The sequence below is a fragment of the Caretta caretta genome, chromosome 3 (assembly GCF_965140235.1).
Source record: "Caretta caretta isolate rCarCar2 chromosome 3, rCarCar1.hap1, whole genome shotgun sequence".
NCBI lineage: Eukaryota > Metazoa > Chordata > Testudines > Cheloniidae > Caretta > Caretta caretta.
Window position 1 is genome coordinate 4,727,376 of NC_134208.1, and position 25,675 is coordinate 4,753,050.

Genomic DNA, 25,675 nt, shown 5'->3' on the forward strand with positions numbered 1-25,675 from the left:
TAAGCCCAGAGCTGGAAGAGGCATGAGATCATGAGACACAATTTATCATATAGGCCCCAGCAGCCTTATTGCCCGGCAGCCCAGGACAATCAGAAATCAGATCCAGGTGAATTTAACCTAATCACTTACTGACCAGTGGGAAAAGTGCTGTCTCGCCCCTACAAACCCTGGGTGTGCTGGCCAAGTGACATATCCCATGTGAGGCCGACAGTGAAAATTAGTCTTTCATTAACTCAGGCACCAGACTCTAAGAACATAAGAATGGCCATATTGGGACAGACCAGTGGCCAATGCCGGGTGCCCCAGAGGGAATGAACAGAACAGGGAATCATCAAGTATCCAGCCCCTGTTGCCCATTCCTGGCTTCCCTACCACGATGAAGATCATATAAGAACCTGGGTGGATGGACAGCAGAAATGCATGACTTTTCCCACCTTGCTTGTTGCTCTACTCTGACAACCATGTTTGCGATCCAGCCTGACCTTGGAAAAAGTCACCTTCCTGTCCACAGCCCCAGCCTGATATGCGAACCTTGGAGATAGACTGCTAGGGTCTAAGATGCATTTGGCAGGTAGATCAACATCTATGGAGCCAATGTGAGTGGGGGAAATGAACAATCCCCATTCTCTTATTTCTGCAGGAAGGAGGCTGATTCCTAATGCCCTGGCCATCAAATTAATGTAGCTAACGAAAACTCTTTACCCAGCAGCCAGACCATACACTCAGAGCGTGAGTCCCAGCTCAGGGCAAGTAGCAATCTCTATTGACTGGTTTAAGCAAATGAAATGATCTTGACAACAGAGTTCACTGTAAAGATGATGGGACAGGGGTTGAGACTGTCTTTCTTACGTGGGAAGAGGAGTGGAAGAGCAGGCCGTAAAAGAGGAGAGACCTTTTGAAGGAGTTTCGCAAGCATCGTCTTGAACATGAGAAAAGCTTATCCCGCCGTGAGAAAAACAAAACCCGTCTGGTTTGGCAGTGTTCCCAGATCATAGGCTGTGATTCCCAGTGTAATATTTCCCGACAGGCCCACGCCGAAGTCGTTAAGTCACATACAGGACGGTTTAATGTATTTATTTTATGTGTGCAGGTTCAAACCGCAACTCTAATAACATTGTCCATCCAGAGAATGTGATTCCTTATTGGACCCATCTCTTGGATAGCAATAGGCACTCCTTCTGCTGGGCAAATTTTGTTTTCACGCAGACTTTGGCCTTGAATGGGTCAAGTTGGACAAACATTTACAGGGCCGAGGATTCAAACATTCCCTCTCTCACTCACACACACTCACACATTGGCATGGGTGTGCAGGAAACATGTGTGTTTAATAGCATACTCCAGGGCTAAGAGGGGGAGTGTTTGCCTAGGACTGAAGTAAAGGTTAATTTGCTTAATGCTCTTTGCCTGTCAAGCTGTTATTTGGCAACCGTCGATGAGAAAAATCTACCGTCCCCTCGTCTCTGAAAGGAAAGAAAACCACAGACCACAACTATAATGTGGGTTTGGCTGGGGGATGCCAAAAAGCAGGTTGTGTGATTGGCTTCCAGCTGCTGCCACCCCCCTCCCCAAGAATTGCAGTGCTCTTGAAAAAGATGCAGGGCTGTGATGATCATCTAGTCCAGCATTTCTCAAACACGGGGTCCCAACCCAAAAGGGGGTCGCAAACCTATTGTAGGGGAGGTCGCGGTATTGTCACCCTAACTTCTGTGCTCTCCGGCTGCCCAGCTCTGAAGGCAGCACCGCCCGCAGCAGCAGTGCAGAAGTAAGGGTGGCCTGGTATGGGGAGGGCAGTCACATTTTTGGGGGGGGTGTCGTCACAGCCTGAAATATTTTCAAAGGGGGTCCCAGCAAAAAGAAAAAAAGTTTGAGAACCCCTGATCTAGTCTGACCTGCTGCAGGACACAGGCCAGTGGTTCCTGCATCAAGCCTGTACCTTGTGACTGAGCTAGAGCGGGATGCCCACCAAGCCTGGTGAGTGACACCGCTGCGGATGCTGAAGCCCCATGTCCTCAGGGGCTGTACTCATCTCTAAAAACCCTGGTAAGGAAAACTGTCAGCGGCTGTAAAACAGAGAAAACAAACTGGAGTTACTGCAACCCACACATTTATTCTCTTGTTCCTTCAGCTTCTCATCTTCCCTTCTTCTTTCCTCCTCCCTTTCAGCACCAGTACATCCTGCGTAGGGCTAGGCCCACACTTTTGTGGGCCCTGCTGTCTGCATCAAGCCATGTGTAGGCTGAGAAGGAAGCTAGCTGTGTTTTTCTGCACATACCCCAGAGCCGGCTCCAGTCCTGTGCCCACACAGACATACCAGGGCTTATGGGTTCTTTGTTCTTTTCCAATGAGAGAGAGCCCTGGACTAATAACAGCAACTCACAGTGTCAAGTGCTTTCCGTCTTCCAAGCACTGCACAAATACTGTCTATTCACCCGGGAGATTTGAAGAGCCAATTGTGCCCTAGGAGCACAGAAACCCTTTGAAGGCAAGATGGTGCCGAGCAGAGGACATCTGGGAGGCCAATGCAGAGAGCAGATTCTCCCTCTTGAGAAACCAGGTTGGTATCTGGTACGTGGCCACCAAAGTTACCGTGGTGACAATGGGGTGGGGTTGCCACTCATTCCACGACTTATAGGACAGGCTTTGATTTTGAGGGTCATGATCCAGGCATCCTGACATATCTCTGGGGCCAAAGCAGCGTCATTTGGTTTGTGGCACAGATGGAACAAGGCAAAATCATGGTGCCCCAGATCTGCCTTGAAGAGCTGGGAGCCCTTCTGCATCCTTCTTGTTTTGCTGTTGCATGGCATTGAGAGACAAGGGCTCTCTGCCCTCCTGCTGGCCCTGCCCTTTGGGTCTGGGATCCCACCTCTTCTCACATGTTTGCAGGGTGCCGACAGGGACAGCATGCCCCTGCGCGGAGGTGCATGAGTGTCAAATATCTCCCTTCCCAGTGCTAGCATGCTGCAGCACACCATGGGGGCCACGAAACATGCACAGTGCTGCATAGTCAATGGGACACATCCATGCGGCTAAACAAAGTTCCAGCCGGATGCATCTCACCGATATGATACCGGAAATCCCATGACCTTATTTTAATGAATCCATGGCTGCATTTAATGACAATGCCCACATCACAGTCACCAGCTCAACTGCACACATGCAACATTGGAAGTAGAACTCAGGACTGTCTCTGCAAGCTCTCACTCCCCTCAGACTCCAGATGAAGGAGAATTTCTCTTAGTTCATATAATCGTAGAAGGTTAGAGTTGGAAGAGACCTCAGGAGGTCATCTAGTCCAACCCCCTGCTCAAAGCAGGACCAACCCCAACTAAATCATCCCAGCCAGGGCTTTGTCAAGCCGGGCCTTAAAAACCTCTAAGGGTGGAGATTCCACCCCCTCCCTAGGTAACGCATTCCAGTGCTTCACCACCCTCCTAGTGAAATAATGTTTCCTAATATCCAACCTAGACCTCCCGCACTGCAACTTGAGACCATTGCTCCTTGTTCTGTCATCTGCCACCCCTGAGAACAGCCGAGCTCCATCCTCTTTGGAATCCCCTTCAGGTAGTTGAAGGCTGCTATCAAATCCCCGCTCACTCTTCTCTTCTGCAGACCAAATAAGCCCTGTTCCCTCAGCCTCTCCTCGTAAGTCATGGGCCCCAGTCCCTAAGCATTTTTGTTGCCTTCCACTGGACTCTCTCCAATTTGTCCACATCCCTTCTGTAGTCCACATCCTTGTCCACATCCTTCCTAGCTGTAGTAATATTAGTGCTTATATCCTCTACGGGCCATGAAGAGAGGGTGACAAGAACAAATCAGCGGGACATCTTGCCCATGATGAGCCCATTGCGGACCGCTGAATATTTACCTGGCAAACAAAGACAAGTCAACTTAACCAAGACATACTGAGTTATTGAGGAACGGAGGTGCTGTTTCCACCCCAGAGTGCAACCAGTTCCGACTCACCCTTATAGGAGGGAAGTCAAGGAAATTCTTTTGCCCCCCCATTCCCTGGCTGCAAAACAACCAGTCCCGAGGAATTAATTTCCCCCTTGTCTACAGAGCATCAGAGATGGAGAAGAGCTAGTCAGTACCATCTACTCCGCTGCCTGCTCTTCTTTGGTTTGCATTATGAGGATCTAAATATGCAGGACACCTTCTTTACCTAGGGCCGCAGCTCTGAAGTCTTTGTGTGGCTTCCTCTCCACTTAGCAATGTCACCCATAAATCTCTCTTCCCACATCTCCTCTCTTTAGGACAGAGCTTCCTAGAGCTGCAGCTTTGCTCGCTGACAATCTGGGGGAGTGGTGTACCCACCAGGAATGGTTCCTCTTACAAAGGTGGCATGAAACGAGGGACAAATGGAGGAACTGGTCCTTTCAATGGACTGGAATGATGCTGGTGGTAATTCCTGCAGTGCTGAACTACTACAGTGACATACATATTTGAGAGTAGACAGCTTGATCCAGTCCTGAGGTCCATCTAATGCAGTCTCCTATCCCTGACGGATGTATAGAAAAGCTGAAAGGTTTCATTCTCTGTGGTACTTTCCCCACTGTGCACCAGGTGCATGTGTGTGATTCCGAGTGAGAGGTATGTTAAAAGAAGACACTTGTTTCGTTTTCACAACGCACCGTTAACCTGGAGAACTCACTGTCACAGTGTATTATTGAAGTTAAGAGCATAGTAGAATTCCTAAAAAGTTTAGACATTTATATGGCTATCATCTGCAGGAACAGGACAAAAAATGTGTGAGGAATATCAACCCTCATGTTTCATAGTAGAAGCCCATTAGTATCTGCCTGGGGTCAGGAAGAAAGTTCTCTTCAGGGCAGGTTATTCCATAAGTGTTCACTGGAGGGTTTCTTTCACCTTCCTGATTTCTATTTCTATTAAGACACCAGACTAACTGGGGCTGTATGGCAATTGCTCTGTTTCTGTGTTAGGAGTTGTCTATTTGTATGAGAGGCATGTGTTGCATGCCAGTAACCCTGCCTGACCACCTCTCCACACTTCATCCCTCTGGGGTTCTTATGCAAAGCAGGAAATAGCAGGCTTCACTGGGAACTTTCTGTGGGTGCACCTGGCTTGAAATGACGATGCTTTCATTTTCTGCACCTTTAAATGTCTAAGTGCAGCGCCTAACTGCAGAGAGAGCAGCCATTTTGGTTTTTAGAGCTGCTGTAGAGTGTTACAAAGACACACACACACTGTGCTCCCCTCAGGGAGACTTGACTGTTGTTCTTTCTTGGCTACCATAAGCTAAAGTAAACGCTGTTTGAGTCAGAAAGTGCATGTTTTGGAAACATAACCATTTCTTACGGGTGTTTTTTAAGTTTACAGTATGCGATTTTTTTTAGACAGCCTACCTACTCATTTGCTCTGCTAAAATAGGTACATAAACTCTAACTATACCATGGCATCAAAATAATGGTTTACACTCCATGATCTCACACCTGTTTTTAACCTGGGATATAATGAGACTCTTCAAAACCACAAGAAACCAAAAAGAAGTGGCAGAAAAAAATACTTGATATAAGGCTAACTAGCAGGCGTGCACGTGAAAACTCCCCTCCCACCCTGAGGGATGTATAAAAAGCCTGACGCAAGTCCAGACGCCCAGGGATTGGGTGGATCCTGGCCCTGTTTTAGCCTCCTTCATCCCAGGCCTCTGAATGGCCTGATTCTCAGCTCCCTCCACTCCCACCGAAGCTGAGGGGGAGCGGCAGGGGCTCAGCACCACTAATTAACAGGCCCTATATGGGCACATGGGAGATATCGTCTCTCGTCTACATTTGACCAGCAGGTGTGACCAAAGCCAACATGCCTCGGGAAGCCCAGACAGAACCAAGAACCCACATGCCAGGCATCTGGAGCATGAACTCTGAACAGTACCTTTGAATCCCCGCATCCCAGTAGAGCCGGATGGGCCGAGGTCTCCCTTGTCTCCTTTCAGGCCGGGTGGTCCCAGAGGCCCTCTCTCCCCAGGGAGCCCTGGATTGGGAACGAACAACAGACAAGGTGTTGTTATGACAGCAGGAAACCAAACTGGCGAAGAGCGGTACCTGGCGTGCAGGCTGCCTGAGTGCTAACTGGCTCTGCTGGGCCCACCTGGCCATGTGAGACCAACGAGAGGTGCACCCACTCCATCCCGCTGTCCTGCTAAACCAAATCCCCTCGCTGCTCCTGGCCGATCAGAACCGAAGACAGGCCTGCACTACAAAACTCACACACAGACGCCTAATTCCCCAGTGTTCAGTGGGGCTCTGGATCCAGGCTTCTAGTCTGGGCCCAAGCCTAATCAGAACCGCCACGGTGAAGAACCCGTTGGTACATCTACAGCTCAAGTTGCAACATTTCAGGTGCCTTTGTGGGGGCTCGGCTTGGTGCAGAGCGACCCAGCCAAATGTAAAAGGGCAACCTCCCTGCAGGACACCACAGCATGTGATGGGAGCAGGGCGGCTACTTGCTACCTGCTCCAGAATCCACAGGATGGCCCAATCTCTTGGGTCCGTCCCACAGCATTCCTAAAGGGCCTTTAAAGAACCCTGAACTGACTTAGCACTGGGCATCATGTCCCAGTCTCATTGGACTTTTCCCACTCGAGTTGATATGCTCCTCTGAGAGTGCCGGTTACAGGGAACCAAAGCATCTTGGCGCCACCCCGCCCCGTCACGCTTGCCTGTGCCCTGGCTGGCTGTGTGACCCCTGGCAGCTCACTCAGGGAGATGTATGTCCTGTGCAGAGGGATAGTACAAGGACTATTCACCATCTGTGGGTGAAAGTGGGACTTAAGCATTACCTGGGCCTTGTGCTGGTCCCTCTGCATGGGTGAATTGAAACCTCAGGGCCCAGTGCTGTGGCCAGGGAGGTCTCATAGACTCTAAGACCAGAAGGGACCATCATGATCATCTAGTCTGACCCCCTGCACATCGCAGGCCACAGAACCTCACCCACCCACTCCTGTAACAGACCCAGAACCTCTGGCTGAGTCACTGAAGTCCTCAAATCATGATTTGAAGACTTCAAGTTACAGAGAATCCCACATTTACACTAGTTTAAACCTGCAAGTGACCCAGGCCCCATGCTGCAGAGGAAGGTGAAAACCCCCAGGGTCTCTGCCAATCTGACGTGGGGAAAAATTCCTACCCGACCCCAATATGACAATCAGTTAGACCCTGAGCATGTGGGCAAGACCCACCAGCCAGACACCTGGGAAAGAATTCTCTGTAGCAACTCAGAGCCCTCCCCAGCTAGTGTCCCCATCTCTTGCCATTGTAGATGCTAACAGAAGTCACGGATGACTCATATGCTATTGTATCATCCCCCCCCCCCCCAATTTACCCAGCTCAGTCTTGAACCCAGTTAGGTTTTTTGCCCTCCACTGCTCCCTTTGGGAGGCTGTTCCAGAACTTCACTCCTCTGACAGTGAGAAACCTTTGCCTAATTTCAAGCCTAAACATATTGATGGCCAATTTCTCTCCATTTGTTCTTGTGTCAATATTGGCCCTTAACTGAAATAACTCCTCTCCCTCCCTGGGGTTTATCCCTCTGTGGCAGGGGTGGCCAACCTGAGTCTGAGAAGGAGCCAGAATTGATCAGTGTACATTGCCAAAGAGCCAGAGAAATACGTCAGCGGCCCCCCATCAACTCCCCCAGCCCAGCTCCCAGCGTCTCCCCGTCCCTCCCGATCATCTGTTTTGTGGTGTGCAGGAGGCTTTGGGGAGGAGGGGGGAGGAGTGTGGGCATGGCAGGGTCAGGGGAAGGGGCAGGAAAGGGTGGAGCGGGGGCAGGGCCTGTGGCAGAGCCGGGGGTTCAGCCGTGAGCACCCCCCGGCCCATTGGAAATTTGGCGCCTGTCGCTCCAGCCCCGGAGTCGGAGCCTAGACAAGGAGCCGCATGTTAACGTCTGAAGAGCCGCATGGGGCTCCGGAGCCGCAGGTTGGCCCCCACTGCTCTGAGGTATTTATAGAGAACAATCACATCTCCCCTCAGCCTTTGTTTGGTTAGGCTAAACAAGCCCAGATCCTTAAGTCCCTCTAACAAGGTAGGTTCTCTATTCCTCTGATCATCCTAGCAGCCCATGTCAGTGGGAGTTTTCAATCAATGCCAGGGGATACCGACTAGGCCCTAACCCTTTCTGCGCTGCATTCTAGGGACATCATAATTCTTCCCCCATCCCACGGCAGGCGTGGGGCTTCAGGATCTGATTAGTTGCAGCTGTCTGAGTGGGGGAAGGTGCTATGCAGAAGGGGAATTAATGCTGGCCAGCTAGCCTTTTACATGCTTCCCCTGTACCCCATCACAAGCTGAATTCCTTTCTAAACCCCAGGCCATGGCGGTGCCGTGGCTGGGAGAATTTCTTTGATCCCGTGTGAAAGACAAAGGAGCCAGCAACGGCGGAAATGTACAAGCAAGTTTCAAAATTAACACAAATCTTAAAGAGTTAACAAACAAAAAAAGCAGCAGCAGCCAGACAATCCATTTGTGATGCTGATTAAACCCAAATAAAAACAGCCATTAATCTGTCAACGAGCGTGCAATAACATGGGTAGCCATTGCTGACAAGCTCTTTAGTAGAACAGATGGGTTTTTCTGCCAGCTTGGCTGGTTTTACAGTCCCACTTGGGGCAGGGGAGTGTGTATTACAAGACCATCCAGCCTAGCACACACAAGTCATCAGCAAGGCTCGAACACAGGGCTTCTAGCACCACGCCCCATGCCTTTAAGCATCGGAGCTATAGGAGGAAGGCTAGCAGCAAGTCGCAGTTGTGGATCCAGCCACTAGAGGGTGACAGGGATGCACTCAGCCAACGTGTCACGTGGCTGACATGGTCAAACCCAACCTGTCCTCTCCAGGCGAGAGACGAGTATTTGCAGCCAACTGAGAGTGACTCTCTCATCAGATGGGGAGTGGGATGAAACAGAGAATGTGTTGGCTGACTCTGTGTGTGGTGATGCATTCTGGGATTCTCTGCACCCCAGCAATGCCACAGGGTGTGGGGAAAGGAGAGTCATTTGGATAGTGTCAGTGTCTTGGGGTGTAAATGGGATTAGATGCCTAACCCAGCGATTCTTCTTCACATGCTCAATGGGAAACTGTCTGATGTGGGGGGTGGAAGGACTTCTCTCCCATGGTGTCCTGATACACGGAGGGAGGTCCATGAAGCTTTGTAATAGTCTCCCAATAGAAGGCGTGGAAGCCCCATCACGTGGGATGTTACAAAGTAGGCCAGACAAAGCCCTGGAGAATACCCTGGAGGGAACAGCCTTGCGTTGCCTGGGAGATAAACTGCATGGTCGAATAGGCCTTTTCCCCATCTGACTTCTCCAGGTTGTTTTATGATACTGGTTGTGCCACCTACAAGACTTGCTCGCAAATCTGGAATTCTAGATTTGGATCAGAACTAAAAAAAAACACCCCCAAACTTTGGGTAAGTTTGTATCCACCTGGGCCAGTCCCCAAACAGCTCAGAACTTTTGTGGTCTGATTCAGCTTGGTTCTGGGAGTTCCGGGCCGCTACAGATGTCTGTCTCAGCCCCTTTTGACCTACACACAGACTTCCACTTAGATAGAAAAACATGCTTTCCTTTTGTTTTTAATTGAATTTGCCTTGACAAACAATGGTTTAAATTAAGGGGGGGGGATGTTTCCTGAAACTTGGAAAAGTTTCATGTAACCCCTAAGAAAGGTCCAGATTCCCAACCCCACCAGGATCTCAAATTCCCATTCCCCAGCACTTCAGGACCCCATGTGCGGCTGCTTCCCGCTGCCTTTGGTTTTACTTTGTTTTTTTGCTGATACTAACCCTTTGTTTCCTGCCTGCAAACCATCTGCTTAGAAGTTAGTGGTTTGCTGGAAATGTCAATTCCACTAAACCATGCAGCGTGTGGCTATGAAATGAGCAGGTGATCAGATGCTTAGTTTGTTTACATTAAATTGCTACTCCAGTGAATGAAGGCGGCATGGGAGGATATCAAAGGACCACTCTGGCAGACTATCAGGCCCAGCAACTATCCCAGCAAGCCATCAGCACTGCCGGAGACAAAGGCTCACCTTGCATCTCTGAGCACGTGGGGGTGTCCATAGGAATGCAAAGAAGCAGGGAATTTGTTTAGCTCCATACCCAAATCACGTTGTTAGTATGGCAAAGGCATCACAGCGTTGGGCAGCAGTGACTGGCTGATGACGACTGATGTGCCACCCCCCCTCCACCCCAGAAGCGCTAATTCCAGGAGCGGCTCGAGGACCCGGGTACCCTCCCTATCTGGGATGCCTGTGAGTATGGTTGATGGCTGATTGCCACCTGAAGGCCCCCATGAGCCTGCCCGCTACATGCCAGCTCTAAGTCAGTGGTCACTCTATGGAGGCATAGTGGGACAGTACACCTAGTGCACCGAAAGGAAGTTAAACTATCCCACCCAATCTAGCTTTATGGCAGGAGAAAGGGGATCGGATTACAGAGGGGAAAGAGTTCAAGAAGTAATATGGGCTGAGTTTCCAGGGCGGTGATCTCTGGAAGTCAGCCTCTAAGCATGCACAAGATGGCTCAGAAGCCTGGGGAACAAGATCGTTGCTCCAAAGGATTTGGAATGCTGCAAACGACGGGGAGAGGAATTGTCTCGGGTGACATAACCAGGGGTAATAATTAGCCCTTCTGTAGTGTGTTTTATCCAGAGCTCCTTGAGGTGCTTGTTTCAAGGAGGGCTGGCATCTGTACCCTGAGTCTTACAAGTGGGGAAACTGAGGCACAGAAAGGGGCAGCAAGTTAGCAAGGTCACATGGCAAATCAATGGCACAGCTGGGAATAGTACTCCTTGATTGCCTGTGGAGCTGGTGTCTGGACTTCTAGGTCACATTGCAAGACCACTTGCTAGGTCTGGGGCCCTACAAAACCACTCAAAGGTAGTTATGTGTTGTAACACTAACAGAACAGAATTAAGCCAACAATAAAAATTAGGCACGTAGGGGAAAATGTCAGGACAATGAGATCTCCTAGTTTACGGATCAATCTCCTAAAGATTGTGATGGAAACTCCATCCTCTGAGTCATTTAAAACTAGACTGGACAAAGTGCTGGAGAATCGACTCTGGGAAACAAACCTGTATTGGCTGGAGGGATGGTACCCAATGCGTCTTGCTCATCTCTTTGTTACTGCTATTTATTATTTGTATAGTGCTAACAGTGTGCCATAGCCCATTGAAGTTGATCGGCATATTTCCTGGAGCAATTCCTGTGGGCACCTAGTACATAGTCTGTTACCTCTTAGTCCAGGTAAACCAGGAACTCCAGGCTCGCCTTCCATTCCTTCATTGCCTTGGTCTCCTTTTGGTCCTGGAGGCCCTGAAATATGACACGTAAAGACGGTTAGTGGCTCTTTAGACAGAGCAGTAGCAGCAGCAGATGGACACATGCACACCTCTGCCCTTAGCTGTCGATTATTATTTAGCAAATGCCCAGAAAAGTGTGGGAAGTGCCTAATGGACATGGATTAAAGGCAGGCCCCTGTCCCAAAACATACAAGCGCCATGACTGAGGTGAAGTTTACCAGGTGCCTTCTTCCCCGATTCATGGATTTCAAGGCCATGATCATCTCATTTGACTTTCTGAATTGCACAGGCCAGAGAAATTCACCAAGTAATTCCTGTCAGAGGCGCCTGTTTAGAGATGGTCAAAATTCAGAATTTCCATCCCAGAAGAAATTCTGACATGTCAAAATTTCCTTTCATCCCGAATTGGAATGAAAAGTCAAAATTTCATCATTTTCTGCAAACATTTGCTTCGGAACTATTAAAACCTCCAATGCAGGGGAATCCTGTCTTGGATTTCATCATAACAGATAAAGAGGAATTGGTCACAGAAATAAAAACAAGTGGTAGCTTAGGTACAAGGGATCACAACTTGATTACATTTGTTATGTGCAAACAGAATAAAGTCCAACCGGTAATGCATCTAGCTGGCGATTTAAAAGCAGCAATTTCACAAAGCTGAAACCAATTATGAGCCAAATCAGTTGAGAGAAAGCATTTAAACAGAAAAATGTGAATGATAATGAGGAACTGTTTAAGAATATTTTATAGATGCCCAAAAAGACACAATCCCACAGGAGAGAAAGAATGTTACACTGCTTTTAAAACAACAACAGCAACAAAAACAACTGGACTTAGAAGCAGAAAGAAGTGAAAGCAGCTATCATTTTTAAAAAAAATCATATATAACAAATGGAAGAATGGGACTCTTGACAGTAATGACTCTAATCAGAAACTAGGAATAGGAGAAAATTCGTAAGGGAAGCAAAGAGGCACAAGGAGACATCTGTGGCTAGCAGAGTTAAGGATCCTTAAAGTATAAACCAGTAATGCCAGGTTTTACAGGGGAGGATGAAGGGCGGAGCTATGTCTGGTATTAAAGGGGAGGATGAAGGGCGGAGCTATGTCTGGTATTAAAGGGGAGGATGAAGGGCGGAGCTATGTCAGGTGTTAAAGGAGAGGATGAAGGGCAGAGCTATGTCTGGTATTAAAGGAGAGGATGAAGAGTTTTTCAGTGAGGTGAGAAAACAGCAGCTCTGAAGGCAGGACCTTTGCTTGCTCCCTCTGTGGCTTGTCCAAGTTCTCAGAGAAGGGAGATTATGACAGCAGGTGCTCTGGAAGCTTCTCCATACACACAGCTCTGCCAATGCCCCTCAGTCCTGACCTGTGACCTCCCTTTCCCCCATAATTCCAGCTCTGCTGGTGTCGCTCAGTCTCATCCACAGCCCCCCCGCTATTCCAGACCCGAGTCTCTAGTTCTCTCAGGACAGGCCCTGAACATAGACTCGTCCCCATTGCTTTGGTTCGTGGCCAGTTTCACTCTCGAGCTCTGCTGCCCTAGCCCTATGGTGCAATGCCTGGGCTGCGAATGCCGCAGGGGACCAGTCCTTTGTTCAACCCAGGATCTCTTCACTGGATTTAAAATCAAAGCCAACCCTGGAAACGTTTCCGTTTGCTCTTGGGGCTCTCAGAAAAGTTCCTTTTCTGCATTCACAGAGCCTGCACTGGGACCTAAATTTGACCTGCATGTCCCTTTCCGGCCTTCAGTTAAAGTCTCTTCACTTCACAGGGGCCCCAAAAAGCAGATCCCGAGCCAGGAAATACCTAGAGAGAAGGCTCCAAACCATCCCATGGCTGAAGAGCTCTTACGCTTGCACTCAGCTGGCTCCAGCGTGGCTGGATTCAAGGTCCCTCACGCAGCAACTGCTCCATAAAGTTCCACATGGCCTCGCGTTACAGGCGCACTGGAAAATAACCCGAGCCAGGGCCCCGCCTGACTTCCCTTAAGCCGGAGAGACACGTGTGTGCTTTTCCCCAGGGGCATTGCAAAATGGATCTGCATTGCCCCTTTCACACCAAAACCTACAGCTGGTCCCCACCCCCTCCACTTCCATCACCTCCCCCCACAACTATCCAAGCTGTGCCCCCACATTAGTGAGAACGGGGTGTTGGGGGCAGGATGGTTTTGTTAAAGACAGTTTCCATGTGTTCAGAGCCACCAGCTTGTTTTCAGCCCAGACCCTCCCCAGGGGCGACAATCAAACTAGCTTAATGATTTTAAATTTAAAGGGCCTCAGTAAATTACAGGTTTAAGATGGGGGCGGGGGGCTCACTAATGAAAGCCAGCAACCGTCCGAAGCTGTCTGCCCGCAGTTGGCAAAGACTCCCCACACTCAACCGCTCCCCCACCCTCCCCACACACAAAGGCAGGAGTTGGTCTTAAGACCACGCAGATGGTCACCTGTGGTGCCCCCATGCCCTCCTGACACCGAAAGAGGAAGACAGTGGACAGGGTGGACAGTGGACAGAGCAGACCAAGGCCCTTGGAGGGGGGGAGGGGACCGGAGGGATGCTCCTAAAAATGCTGTAATGAGCCCTTGACCACTAGGCTGCCCATGAAGGAATCCCAGAAGCAGCAGGGATAGAACTCAGAGCCTCCTGCTTCCAAAGCTACCTGAACTAAAGGGAAATGTTCGATTAGCTGCCAGCAGTCTAGGATCTATGACAAAGGCCTGGGAAGTTCTGACTTATCCAGTAGAGGGTGCAAGCAAATACACACCCACCAGTTCACGGCTGTGTGTCCGTCTGATCAGCAGTACCACTGGCAAGGGGAAGTAGTCATAAAAGGAGAAGGCGGGGCAAGGAAAGAGGATAAGGAGTTTCAGGCTGATATCGCCTGCAGCCTATAGGTGGAAGCATTTGCCAAGTAAGGTAAAGTTATAAGCGAAAGCAGTAATAGCCTCAAAGCCTGTAAGACAATAGCTTAGCCAAAGTTGAAGCATAAGGCCCAATAAAGCTGTAGCAGGTGTTTTAGCACGAGTAGCTGACTTGGAGTAGCTCTAGGATCTCACAAGACAGAATGCTGCCATGAACAAGTCTGACGAAACTCCCGGCAGGTAACCGCAAAACACCAGCTAATGCTAGTGTGGGATATTTTAGGATAGGAACATGGCACAGACGGTCAACCACAAGGATGACATGGTAACCTAACTGCCATCTAGGCAAATGAGCCTGCAGTAAATGATATACTAGCCTATAAGGAGATGACACGCCACATTATTAGGGTGAGACAGTTTAGATATGGACCACAGAGGCCAAACATCCTTATGAATATTCATGGTGGCCACAGAGCCCTATGATAGGGCTATCCATGGCTCAACCCACTGGGCTCTTCTTGGCACGTAAGAGATAGAACCATGCATGGATCATCTGTCCCATCCCTTTGAAGCCTCTGCGAGGGATGGTGTGAGTACATGGACGCTCGGCGCGTTTCGTATTATCTCTGTCTTCTGTGCTGGATTGGAGTGTTTGTGCTTTTGCCAACCGTGCTCATAAAAATATTACAAGGGCAGAGAGCCTTGCCTAAGTGTGACTGTCTCTGGCAAGCACACGGGAGTTCTCGTAATAACTCATACTTCTGGCTCCAATCACAAAGCAGGACCCCACCAAACGACAGTGCTAACTGGCATTTCTAATTGATCAATATAACTAATACACATCAACAGATCAGACAAAACATCCACCCCAAGATGATGAGTGCTTTTCGGCCAGACATCAGAAGTTTACATGTAAACTACACAGGAATCTCAGTCTCCCGTTAAAACTCTATTTGTCACCAGAAATCGGGGGTGGGGATTCATAGAGTCCTAGAAATGTCGGGCTGGAAGGGACCTCGAGAGAGGTCATCAAGTCCAGCCCCCTGTGCCGAGGCAGAACCAAGTCAACCTGGACCATCCCTGACAGGTGTTTGTCCGGCCTGTTCTCAAAGACCTCCCATGACGGGGATTCCACAACCTCCCATGTCTTACATACAATAATATTTGGCCACTCAAAAGCCACTACCGCTTGAGAGAAAAGGCTAACCCCCGTAACTCTCCGCCGCTGGAGAGCCTAAGTCCCACATGCTGCCAATGGGGGTTACACCTAGACAGGATAACAGAGCGTGCTGCAAGCCAGGCGTAAGGGGCATTGGCAGGACGGCGTGTGGGGAGCCCCGGACTGGACTAGCAGGTGGGAGCCTACACATCACAGTTGAGTGGCATTGGCCAAGCTGGAAGCGGGGCAGACCAGTGGGGACACAGATCAGGACTGAGGTGCATTGGCGGAGCTGGGAAGAGGGGAGGGTGAGAGACTGGTACAGCTGTGGGGGCTGCAGAGCAGGACTGAGGTGGCCTCTGCCCAGGGTTATTAGTAGCCTGTACTAATGGAAGAAAACACCAAGCCAAACTCATCCCTTGTTTAGTCAGACTGACTTCAATGGAGCTACACAAGGGATGGATTTGACCTGAAGTTTGTACAATGATTATTTATCATTTCTATTACGGTAGCACCTAGGGAACCGTAACCAGGGCCCCAGCGTGTACAAAGCAGTAAGGATTTGGTCTTTGGTGTTCACAGAGCCATAGTCTCCGATTTTTAAGGGCAGACGTTGGATTTGTCTCATGCATGATCAGTTCATTTATAGCAGAGTCCCACTCAGCTGCCAGTCAGAACCCTTGCTGGATGTGGGTGGATTTAAAATATACACGGGGCTTTGGATGAAGACATTCTGTGGGGGAAGAATCTGGTCATCCACACACTAGAAAATCCTCTCTCGGCCATATCTAACAGAGGTTCCAAACCACTGTGCAATTAGGACCGTGATGCTGTCTTGTTCTCCTAACGGCCTGGGAATGCCAGAGCCCCAGGCAGCCTCGGCTCTGTATGGGGTGCAAGGCACCACCTAGGCAGGAGGGCTCCCACCTCCCCCTTCCCCAACTGGGAACATTGGCTGCATTGAGCCGAGGACAGGCGGAGGGGGAGAAAGCCCTTTCGGAAGGCGGCTCGGCCAAGCAGGGCGGCGGGATCATAAATTACCTGATTCGCAGCACGCTGGCGATGACAGCGAGTGGGAAAGGGAGAGAGCGGGAGAGCTGGAGATCCAAAAAGAGAGGGAGTGGAGGACGAGACTGCCAAGAAAGTGTCAACCCAGAGGTTGGCCCATCTGGAGAGAGTTTGCTGTGCTTGTATTCATCACAGTAACACACCCTGTGTGTCAGGATCCATCCTGTCCTCAGCCACAACCAATCACTCAGGCAGGGGGGCAAAGCCACACCTAGAGAGGCCTGCAGTGATGCTGGAGGGGCAGGTGCACAGCCTTATGTCTACACAGCACACCTGGGCTCTGACCCATGTTTAAGCCCAGATCCACCACACACCATCTACCATGACCATCCACACACAAAGCCCACTGACATGTACCTGCATCCTCTCAGAACACGGGCTACCTGGCTCGCCTAGGGGTACCAGCCCCTGGCCCTCTGTAGCCCAGGCCCAAGCTGGCCCCTTTTGCAGCTAGCAGAAGCCAGCGTTATGAGGCTTGTGTTTGGATAATCGGTCAATGCTATCCCCCAATCCTCTGGCCCTTCTGCCTCCCAGCTCGCCACTCACCTCCCATGAACTGAAAGCGACTTCCGGGTTCAAATTCAGCTGCTGGGCATTTAACCTTTCATTTCCATGCAGGCTGCTTGATTTTACAGACAGATAAACCTTGCTTGATGAAAAACTGCAAACGCCCTCCCACCCACTTGTTGCTAGCTGGCCAGAAGAACGCACCCGGGTATAGGGGTGTGGCATGATTATATCCAGGAGGCCTTTGTCTTTCAGTGACACAGAGCCTCACCTTCCAGGGCATAGTATGATCACCGGTTGAGTTCACCGGGAAATCTTGTGCTGTAGGCCAGCTAAAATCTCTGCAATGAAAAGCCTCCTCGGGCTGTCTGGGGGAACAGAACCCAGGGCATGTGGAGCTAAAAGCATGAATCTCTAACACTCCAGGGCCATTAGCTCATAAGCCTCTTACACACTCCAGCCATTAAAGTGGGACAAAGACCCGTACTGTACTAGCATGGATTATATAACGATATTTAAAGGCGACCTGCAAAGGGTTTATTTAAAGTTGGGCTTGAGCCATTTTTGCTTTTTTTGGATGAAAAGAGAAGGCCTGGAGGGTGCATTTTAATGAGAGAATTTTATTTCGACACGTCCTTTGACCTTAGGATCATCTATCTGGTCTTCCCCGGCGTGGATGCTGCAAACTGTAACATTGAATTCAGTGTTTTCTAAAGAGTGGGGCACAAGATGAACTAGCCAGGGGAGAATAGGGGCCAGGGGTGGCAGGTGAGATGGGCCTCTCACTTGATCTCCAGGTTCAGCTTTGTGTTTTGAAAAAAAGTTAGTCTTTCGTGATCATCGTTGCGAATAAAGCCTTGAAAATGTGACCTGAGTGAAGCTGATGCAGAGACACCTGCCTGAGTCTGCAGAGAGCTTGAGACAATAGCTCTGCCTGGGTCACTTCAGTGGGTGCTCACTTGGAGGCCAATGATGATACTTTAAACGTCAGCATTGTCAACCATTTTATAGCTCATCAAGGTAAGGAAGAAAGGAGAGGAACAATCAGATTAAGGAGACCTACATGATCTACTGTGACAGCTCATTTCGAGTGGCCCTTTAACACCTCCTAGGGCAGCTACTTTCATTTTCTGGAGGCCTGAGCTCAGATTTCAAAAGTTTGGGAAACACTGGCTTAATTGGAGGGACACAGGGTGTGGAACCTTTAGCAATGACTTCCTTTCTCCAGCACGACACAACTGATCACTGGAGTGAAATCGGTGTCATGGAAAATAACGTCTCCCAAACAGAGAGCTTTAAACTGTGTAACTATAAAACTTCTCCCGTCCTCTCTTAGCTGCTCAACTTCCTCTCTTCAGTTCCAGCCGCTCAAACTACAGTTCATGGCACGGGCAACCCAAGCCCAAGGGAAACACTCCACATGCCCATGCTCTCTGAATCTGCTCTCTACAGCCAGGCTCACAGATGACACCAAATATGATCTGAGGAGAGAGTCCAGGATTTGCACCTTAATACACTCAAAACCGCCTTCACCAAACAAGGTCACTGCATCAGAGAAGTAGATCGCATCATGGAACGGGCCATCCAAATACCGCGAGAGAACCTGCTTCAACACAGAACTAAAACACACTCTGAGTGCACACCCCTAGTTGTCACCTACTATCCCACAAGGGAACCCCTACAGGGTATCATCAAACAATGACAACCCATCCTGAAAGAAATCTTTCCTGAACCCCCTCTTCTGGCCTTTACACAACCCCTCAATCTCTCCAAGCTCATCATCAGAAGCAAGCTCCACACAAACCAGGACACACCAACTCAAAGCAGTGCCAGACCCTGCTAGAACAACAGATGCAAAACTGCAGACATATCTCCACCGCTACAATGATCAACACTGAACACACCTTTTAAGATCCATGGGTCCTACTCATGTCTGTGACTACATGTGGGATACCTCACCCAGTGCACTAAATGCCCCAATAACAACTATGTGGGTGAAAAGAGACAGTTGCTACACTCGCAAATGAACTCACACACAGGGAAAGGATAAAAGATGAAAACACCCTGTCGCCTATGAGTGAACACTTTTCACAGAGCAATCACTCCATAGCTGACCTCTCAGTCCTCGGCCTCAAAGGAAACTTGCACAACACCTTCAAAAGCCCAGCACGGGAACTTCATAACTTTGCTAGGCACTACAAATCATGGACTGAATAGACACTGGATTTATGGCTTATTACAATAATCTATAACCCACTTAATAACCCCCCCAGCCTTTCCCCATCCCTTTCCCCCTATGATTGGAGATGTACTAATGGGCCACTTCACCTTGAATGGTCCTTTGACATATGCGCTAACTACTTTTGCTCAACGATCTGTTCCATCTCGCATTTAGCTGTGACACTCTGGGTACCTTTCCCAGACCTGCAGAAGAGCTCTGTGTAAGCTCGAAAGCTTGTTTCTCACCAACAGAAGTCGGTCCAATAAAAGCTATTGATTCCCCACCTGCTCTCGCTAATATCCTGGGGCCGACCCGGCTACAACATGGTACACACGCTCTCTACGGACACTTCCGTGCCATCTCTCTGCTTCCCTGCAGTAAGCTGAGCGCGAGGGTGCGCCGCTAAACCCAGAGGGGTGGTTAAAGCCATCCCAAACCACACATTATGGTTCAAACCAAGCCACAAGCAAGCCGGCCGGAAGGGAGTGCCGCCTCCTAGACTCAAACCTACCCTACAGGACACAAGTTTCCATCTTCAGTGCTGACTGGAAACTGCAGCCGGTGGCCCCAGAGCCACCTCCGCACATGTCTGCTGTCGGCCCTGCGCCCAGGCGGCAGGAAGGTGAAAGCATGGCGACTAGCCTGCTGCCCCTCCCCGAGGCAGAACAGCCCAGGGAGAGCGAGGACGTGGCAGGAAGGTCAGAAGAATGGGCTAGGGGGTAGGGCTGGAAGTCCAGAGACACCGGACAGGGGCTCTAGAGACTGGGGCTTCTTCCCTTGTTCAGCTCCATTCTTCTCTTGTGACTGTGAGCAGGTGGCCCCACACATAGTCGGCAATACCCCTCTCCCCCACGCCCAGCCGAGAGGCGCATGGAGGCTGACGTTGGCAGAGTAGCCGCAGCAGCCGTTGAAGCAGGGGCTGCTGATTTGGGGCAGGAGGGGGAAAGGACCCCCTGTGCTCGGCCCCCCGGCGTGCCTCCTCTCCCTCTCCAGCGAGGGCCAGATCTACACTCAGGCAGTCAGTCGGCCCAGCTACGTCGCTCGGGGGTGTGTGTGTGATTAATCCGCACCCCTCAGCAACGCAGTGAAGGCGATCTAACCCCCGGTGTAGACAGCACTAGGTCGACGGAAGAATTTTTCTGTCCGTCTGGCTACTGCCGCTCAGTGGAGAGGCGGGGGGGGGGGGGGGAATGGGAGAACCCCTCCCCCAGTGCTGCAGCTAGGCTGCTGTAGCATTTCAAGCATGAACAAGCCCTAAGCCCCCGCGGGGAGGAGCCAGCGGAGACCGTGGCTGGCAGAGCAGTGGCAGAAGGAGCTCAAGCGGGAATCTCAGGACGCTTCACTCTGACCGGACTTTCTCTGCCCTGCCAACCTGCTCCCTCACCTTCACTTCAGCCTCACCCCACACCTGCCCCTCTCCCCTGCCCTGTCCCCTTCCTCCCTTCCCTGGCCTTTCTGTTTCGCGAATCCCCTCCTAACTATACCCACCCCTGCCCCGCAAAAATGATAGCACTCACATGCCATTGGAGGACACCACATTGATCGCTTGGCTTCTGCGTGCCATCCCTTTCCCCCACCCCGTGTCCGATGGATGTAGGGCAGGGACTGTCTACTATTCTGTATCTGTACAGCTCCTGACACACTGGGACCTTGAGCTCAGGCAGTCCTGAGGCACTATGTTCATAAACATGATTAATACGCTTTCAGCTTGCAGCTCTGCTAAGAGACCCTCACACCCCTGTCCTTAGCTAGCCAGGCAGTTGCGTGGGAAGCTTCCACCTGTTGAGCTAAAGGAGTAAATCCATCAGCTGGCAGTGGTAGTAGGCTGTAAACTCCCTGCAGTGCTGTACAGTCATTGGTGCATGTGATGTGATGGGTTCACATGGCGCCATCGGCCTCGGCTGAGGAGAGCCAGCCGAACGCCCTTACCCCGTATCACGGAGATGTTCCTCAAGGCAATGGAGTGCTCCCAGTCCTTCAGCCTCAGGTCCTCGGTCACGTCGTTCAGGATGGCCAGCTCGTGCTTCAGCTGCTGCTCCATGGCGATGTGGATCCGCCTCATCTGCCGGGTGTCCTCCGTGGCGTTGCTGATCAGCACCTGCAGGTCCTGGATCCGGGTGTGGTGGAGGCCCACGTCATAGGAAAAGGTCCTGTTGATGGTGCCCACGGCCCCGCCCACCTCGGTCAGCTGGTCACTCAGGCTCTCCACCTGGGCGGCCAGGTGGGTCAGGAGGCTGTCGTGGTGCTCCAGAAGCAGCCGGCTGCTGTTGCCCTCCACCCAGAGCCTGTAGGTCTCCAGCTGGGCCATGTCGCTCTGATGGTTCAAGCTGTCTCTCAGGCTGGCCACGGCCTTGTCCGTTTGGCTTGCCTGCGTCTGTAGGCTCCAGAGGAACCCCTCCAGCTTCTGCAGGGAGCCCGTCATCAGGAAGAGGGAGTCTGAGTGATTCTGCAAGAGATCCTGGAGCCGCCAGATGTGGTCCAGGATGTCCCCTTTGAGTGGCAGCTGCAGCAGCTTGAGCTGCATGTCCCTGATGCTCTCGTTCAGGCGGTTCACGTTCCCTGTCAGCGCCTTCAGGTCCTCGGGGGAGCTCTGTGGCCTGGAGACTGCAGGAGAAAGAGAGGAACCAGGTGTCAGACGCGCACAGGGAGTCGGGAGGGGGCAGGCCGAGAGCCGCTGGTAACAGCAGCTCCGGTCCCCAAGGAACACTCCTCACACCTCCCTCCCCACCTGACAGCTGCCACTGTGCAATACGGCCATTGGTCTGCACGGCCCGAAACTGATAGCACCGCCTGCAGGTGCAAACAGGGACCTGAACATGGCTCTTGGTCATTTGCCTATTCCCAAATTCTGGCCCCAAGCTCTAGGCATGTGGAGGGGACCATCTGTGCCTAGACCTACACCCATCCCATCTGAGTCCCTATCGGCCACCGTCCCTGTTCCCTAGACCCCGCAGGGGTGGGGATCTGTGTGGGACTGGGGAGGAAACGCACATGGTCTCCTTCAACCACATGGAGCTGGCCTGGGAATACACTCAAGTCTGGCTAGTGACCCATACATTGCTTTATGTCTCGGCTGAGTGCCTTGAACATCCCTGGGTTTGGGGCAAGGTTCTGTGCTGCATGGGTGGGGAGTCAGCGTTGCCAGAAAGCTGGGGGTGGGTGTGCTATGGGGCAGCAGATTATGGCTTGGTCTGGATTTAGTTTTCCTGCATTTAACCTTCCAGCTACTAAAAATGTCCATTTCCCTTCCCTAAGCGGCGCTAAAACCTGCCCGACTGGGCTTTTTATTTTTGGTCTGTAATTGTGGCACAGTCAGGTTTCCTGGCTGGCCAGGAATTGGGGACCGGGATTGAGTTCTTTGCTCTCTAATTAACACCAGCAGCCTGGCTTTGTCAGCTCCTGGAGTGGTTTGCAGTGCTTCCCGGGAGCTGTCAACCAGTCAAACGAGGAAGCAGAGATTAAAGGGCTGTCAAGGTTAACTAGACCAACTCGGAATGTGAGGGTATAAATTAAACCCTTCCTGAGTTAGTACTTGGCTTTCCCCTGGAGGCCTCTCACACAGATGCGTCTCCTGCATTGTCTGTGGTAGAAGGATCTATAGGCAATGCCTTGGCCTTTTGCCACTGGAGACTCCAGTCAGGTCACTCACTGGTGCAACGTGTGCAGTCAGAGTGCAGAGGTGCCCTGAGCACACCCGTATCCCCCTGGCCAGGCCCCCTACCTGGGAAAGCACCAGGCAGCTGATTAGGCCAGGTGGAGGCTGCTTGGCATTGCACCAAGCAGCCGGAATGCGGCCCGGAACCTGGCCCTTTCAGACTCGCCTGTGACTGCACCGTCGGCGTTGGACCCACAAGACGTAATGACAAATGGCTTTAATGCCAGCCTCTGGGCTGGTGGGATGCTGCCAGCCTGTTCGGCCCAGCTGGAACCTAATCCCTGTCCACGGCAGCCCATTATTTCCAGGGGACCCTGCAGGAAATTGGAGACATCGGCCTGATTAATGCAGTGAGAAGCTTGGCAAAGCCCGCGGGGAGGTGATGGCTCCCAGCTGCCATAGCTGGCAGGACCATTCTCCCCCGTTGTGCAGCTAGCCCTGGAGTCCTAGCCAAAAGTTCTAGCTGGGTGACTACCATATGCTGCTCTACACTGCCCCTGCCTACAGGATTCTTCCCCCCTTCCTGTCCCAAGAGCTGCACCTGTCGGGGGCACTGTGAACCCTTCAGGAAACTGGCTGTTTCCCTACCGGTGTGACCTGGGTACAAGCTGATTTTTAGGATCTACCCTAGACCACAAGCAGGTGTGTGACATCCAGAGAGGTCTGCAGTCAGTGCTGAATAACTTGGCCCCTCCCCCTGCTTGGAATCACCCCACCCCATGGATTTGCCCCTCAGCCACTGCTGGATGCCAGCCCCTCTCTCAGCCTTGGTGGCAGTAGTGGGGGGCAGGAGGGGGGGAGGGCAGGGAGAGGCTGGCAATGAGCTCAGAGAGGTGCCAGGCGGAAGAGGAATCCAGCAGCACCTCACCACCACCTCAGAGGGAGAGTCAGGTGCCTTAGTTGCAATGGGTCTGGTTCTGTGCTGTGCCTCCTGGAGCCTGGGGGATGGGGCCTATCCAAGGTGAGATGCTCCAGGGGTTCAAATGATCCTGAGGGTAAGTTACAGCAGCCCAGGGCTGCTCTAACTTATAGCAGCCGCTTGTCCCAGTCTCCAGTGCAGCTAGGAATCCCCCTAGCACCCTGGGCTAAGAGCTGCTCCACTCAGCAACCATCTTGGGGTGACACAACAGCAACTGTATTGAACCCTCAAGCGTAGGGACAATACTACAGATGTTACCCTAACCTGCCAGTTGATGGCGCTCTCTAGGTGCGCGAACGATATGCAAACACTGGGATGCTGCTGCTGCTTTTTGCATGCAACTCATGTAACACTACACCCTGTCCCTTCCTGCCCCCTTTACTGGAGCAGGTCGCTTGAGCGGGAGGGTGTCACGGCATCCCACGCTTGCTGTACCTGCATCGGTGCAGTTGTGTCCAGCTAATAGCCGGGCAGCACCAGGACCAGCACCCGGCCACACTGGCACGGAGAGTCTGGAGCAGAGGAAAGCTTCTCTCTCCGTGAGTGCCCAGCTCAGAGGGAGAGGAAAAGTACAGCCAGCAAAATCCAGGCACCGCTGAGACTCACCGAACCAATTCCTTGCCATCACATTGATGCCACCTTGGTCTCTCCTGTTCTCCGCCCGTGGCAGAGACTAAAATGCTTTGGTCTGCCTAAAGTTTGTGGGCTTAACACTGACCTATCTGGATGAAATGTAATGACCTGTGATACACGTCAGGCAATAGGGTCTGCTGGCCCCTTCTGGCCTGAAACTCTATGAAAACAAACTGAAGCAGCTGTTCTCTGTTATGTCTCCGCCGTCAGGTATCTTGGGCTCTTCCAGGGCTGGCACCAAGCACTGCTGCCCGGGAAAGGTGGCAATCTGCTCTTTCCAACTGCATGAACCTGCAGGCTCCCAATGGACTAAACCCAACACTGGCCCTGCACTGACTCTTGCCTGTCCAGGCGCCATATTTTGCGGGGGAAATCCCACAACTGGGAACAAAGGGAGTAAATGTGACTCTGACAACTTTGCTTAAAAATAAATGGAAAATGTGTCAAATGGCTTGGGGTGGGGGGTTGGGATGTTAGAATGAGTCCCAGGGGAGATGGACTGGGGGGGCAGAGTGCAGGTGACACAGTCAATGGGGTCAGGAAGGAATTTCCCCCCAGGTCAGATTGGCAGAGTCCCTGGGGGAAAGTCGCCTTCCTCTGCAGCGTGGGGCACAGGTCGCTTGCTGGTTTGCACTAGTGTAAAGGGTGGATTCTCTGTAACTCAGCGTCTTTAAATCAAGATTTGAGGACAGCAGTGACTCAGCCAGAGGTTGTGGGTCTAGTACAGGAGTGGGTGGGCGAGGTTCTGCGGCCTGCAATGTGCAGGAGGTCAGGCTAGATGATCCCGATAGTCCCTTCTGGTTTTGAAGTCTGTGAGTCCATGAATACTGCCTGGGAACTGCAATTGACCACAGGGATGTGACTGCCACTTAGGCAGTGTGCATATATGCTAAGCAGACACAAGTGCACACACGCACACAGAGACAGAGTTTGCCTGATCTTTAGAGGTGCCGAACACCCAGGACTCCAGTGCTCTGCCCTTCTGAAAATCAGACCCCAAGGAGCTCTGTTTTCAAAATTCGGCTTGGAAGTAGCAGCTGAAACAGTTAAGATCAAAGATTCCCCAGACCTGAGTTGAGAGGTGGACCCATTTAGAAGGGAAGGGGGACAACACCATGCTCTGGATCCAGGCTCGGGATTTCATTCCTTTCTCTCGAGTTCTATTTATTGTGCAGCCTGAGGTGTGAGGGATCAAAGCCAAACCCAACCAAATAAAAAATCATCATCAGTTAAAATTTTATTAGGATTCACCTGGCCGAAAGCCACCGGATCTGGGAATCGCCTAGCAACTTACCCTCTTGTTTATAAAAAGGAGGAGAAACAAAATG

At 51.3% G+C, this 25,675-nt stretch overlaps 1 protein-coding gene across 2 annotated transcripts in view; it reads right to left on the reverse strand.

The window, feature by feature from the left end:
- The window catches only part of SCARA5 (scavenger receptor class A member 5), a 137,392-nt gene that overhangs the window by 38,321 nt on the left and 73,396 nt on the right, over positions 1 to 25,675 (reverse strand). For both annotated transcript variants that reach the window (XM_075126293.1, XM_075126292.1), the window contains 3 exons: positions 21,070 to 21,744; positions 11,263 to 11,343; positions 5,896 to 5,994 (listed from right to left, as the gene is read on the reverse strand). In XM_075126293.1, the coding sequence (XP_074982394.1) occupies positions 5,896 to 5,994; positions 11,263 to 11,343; positions 21,070 to 21,744 (855 nt within the window). The remainder of the gene's footprint in view (positions 1 to 5,895; positions 5,995 to 11,262; positions 11,344 to 21,069; positions 21,745 to 25,675) is intronic.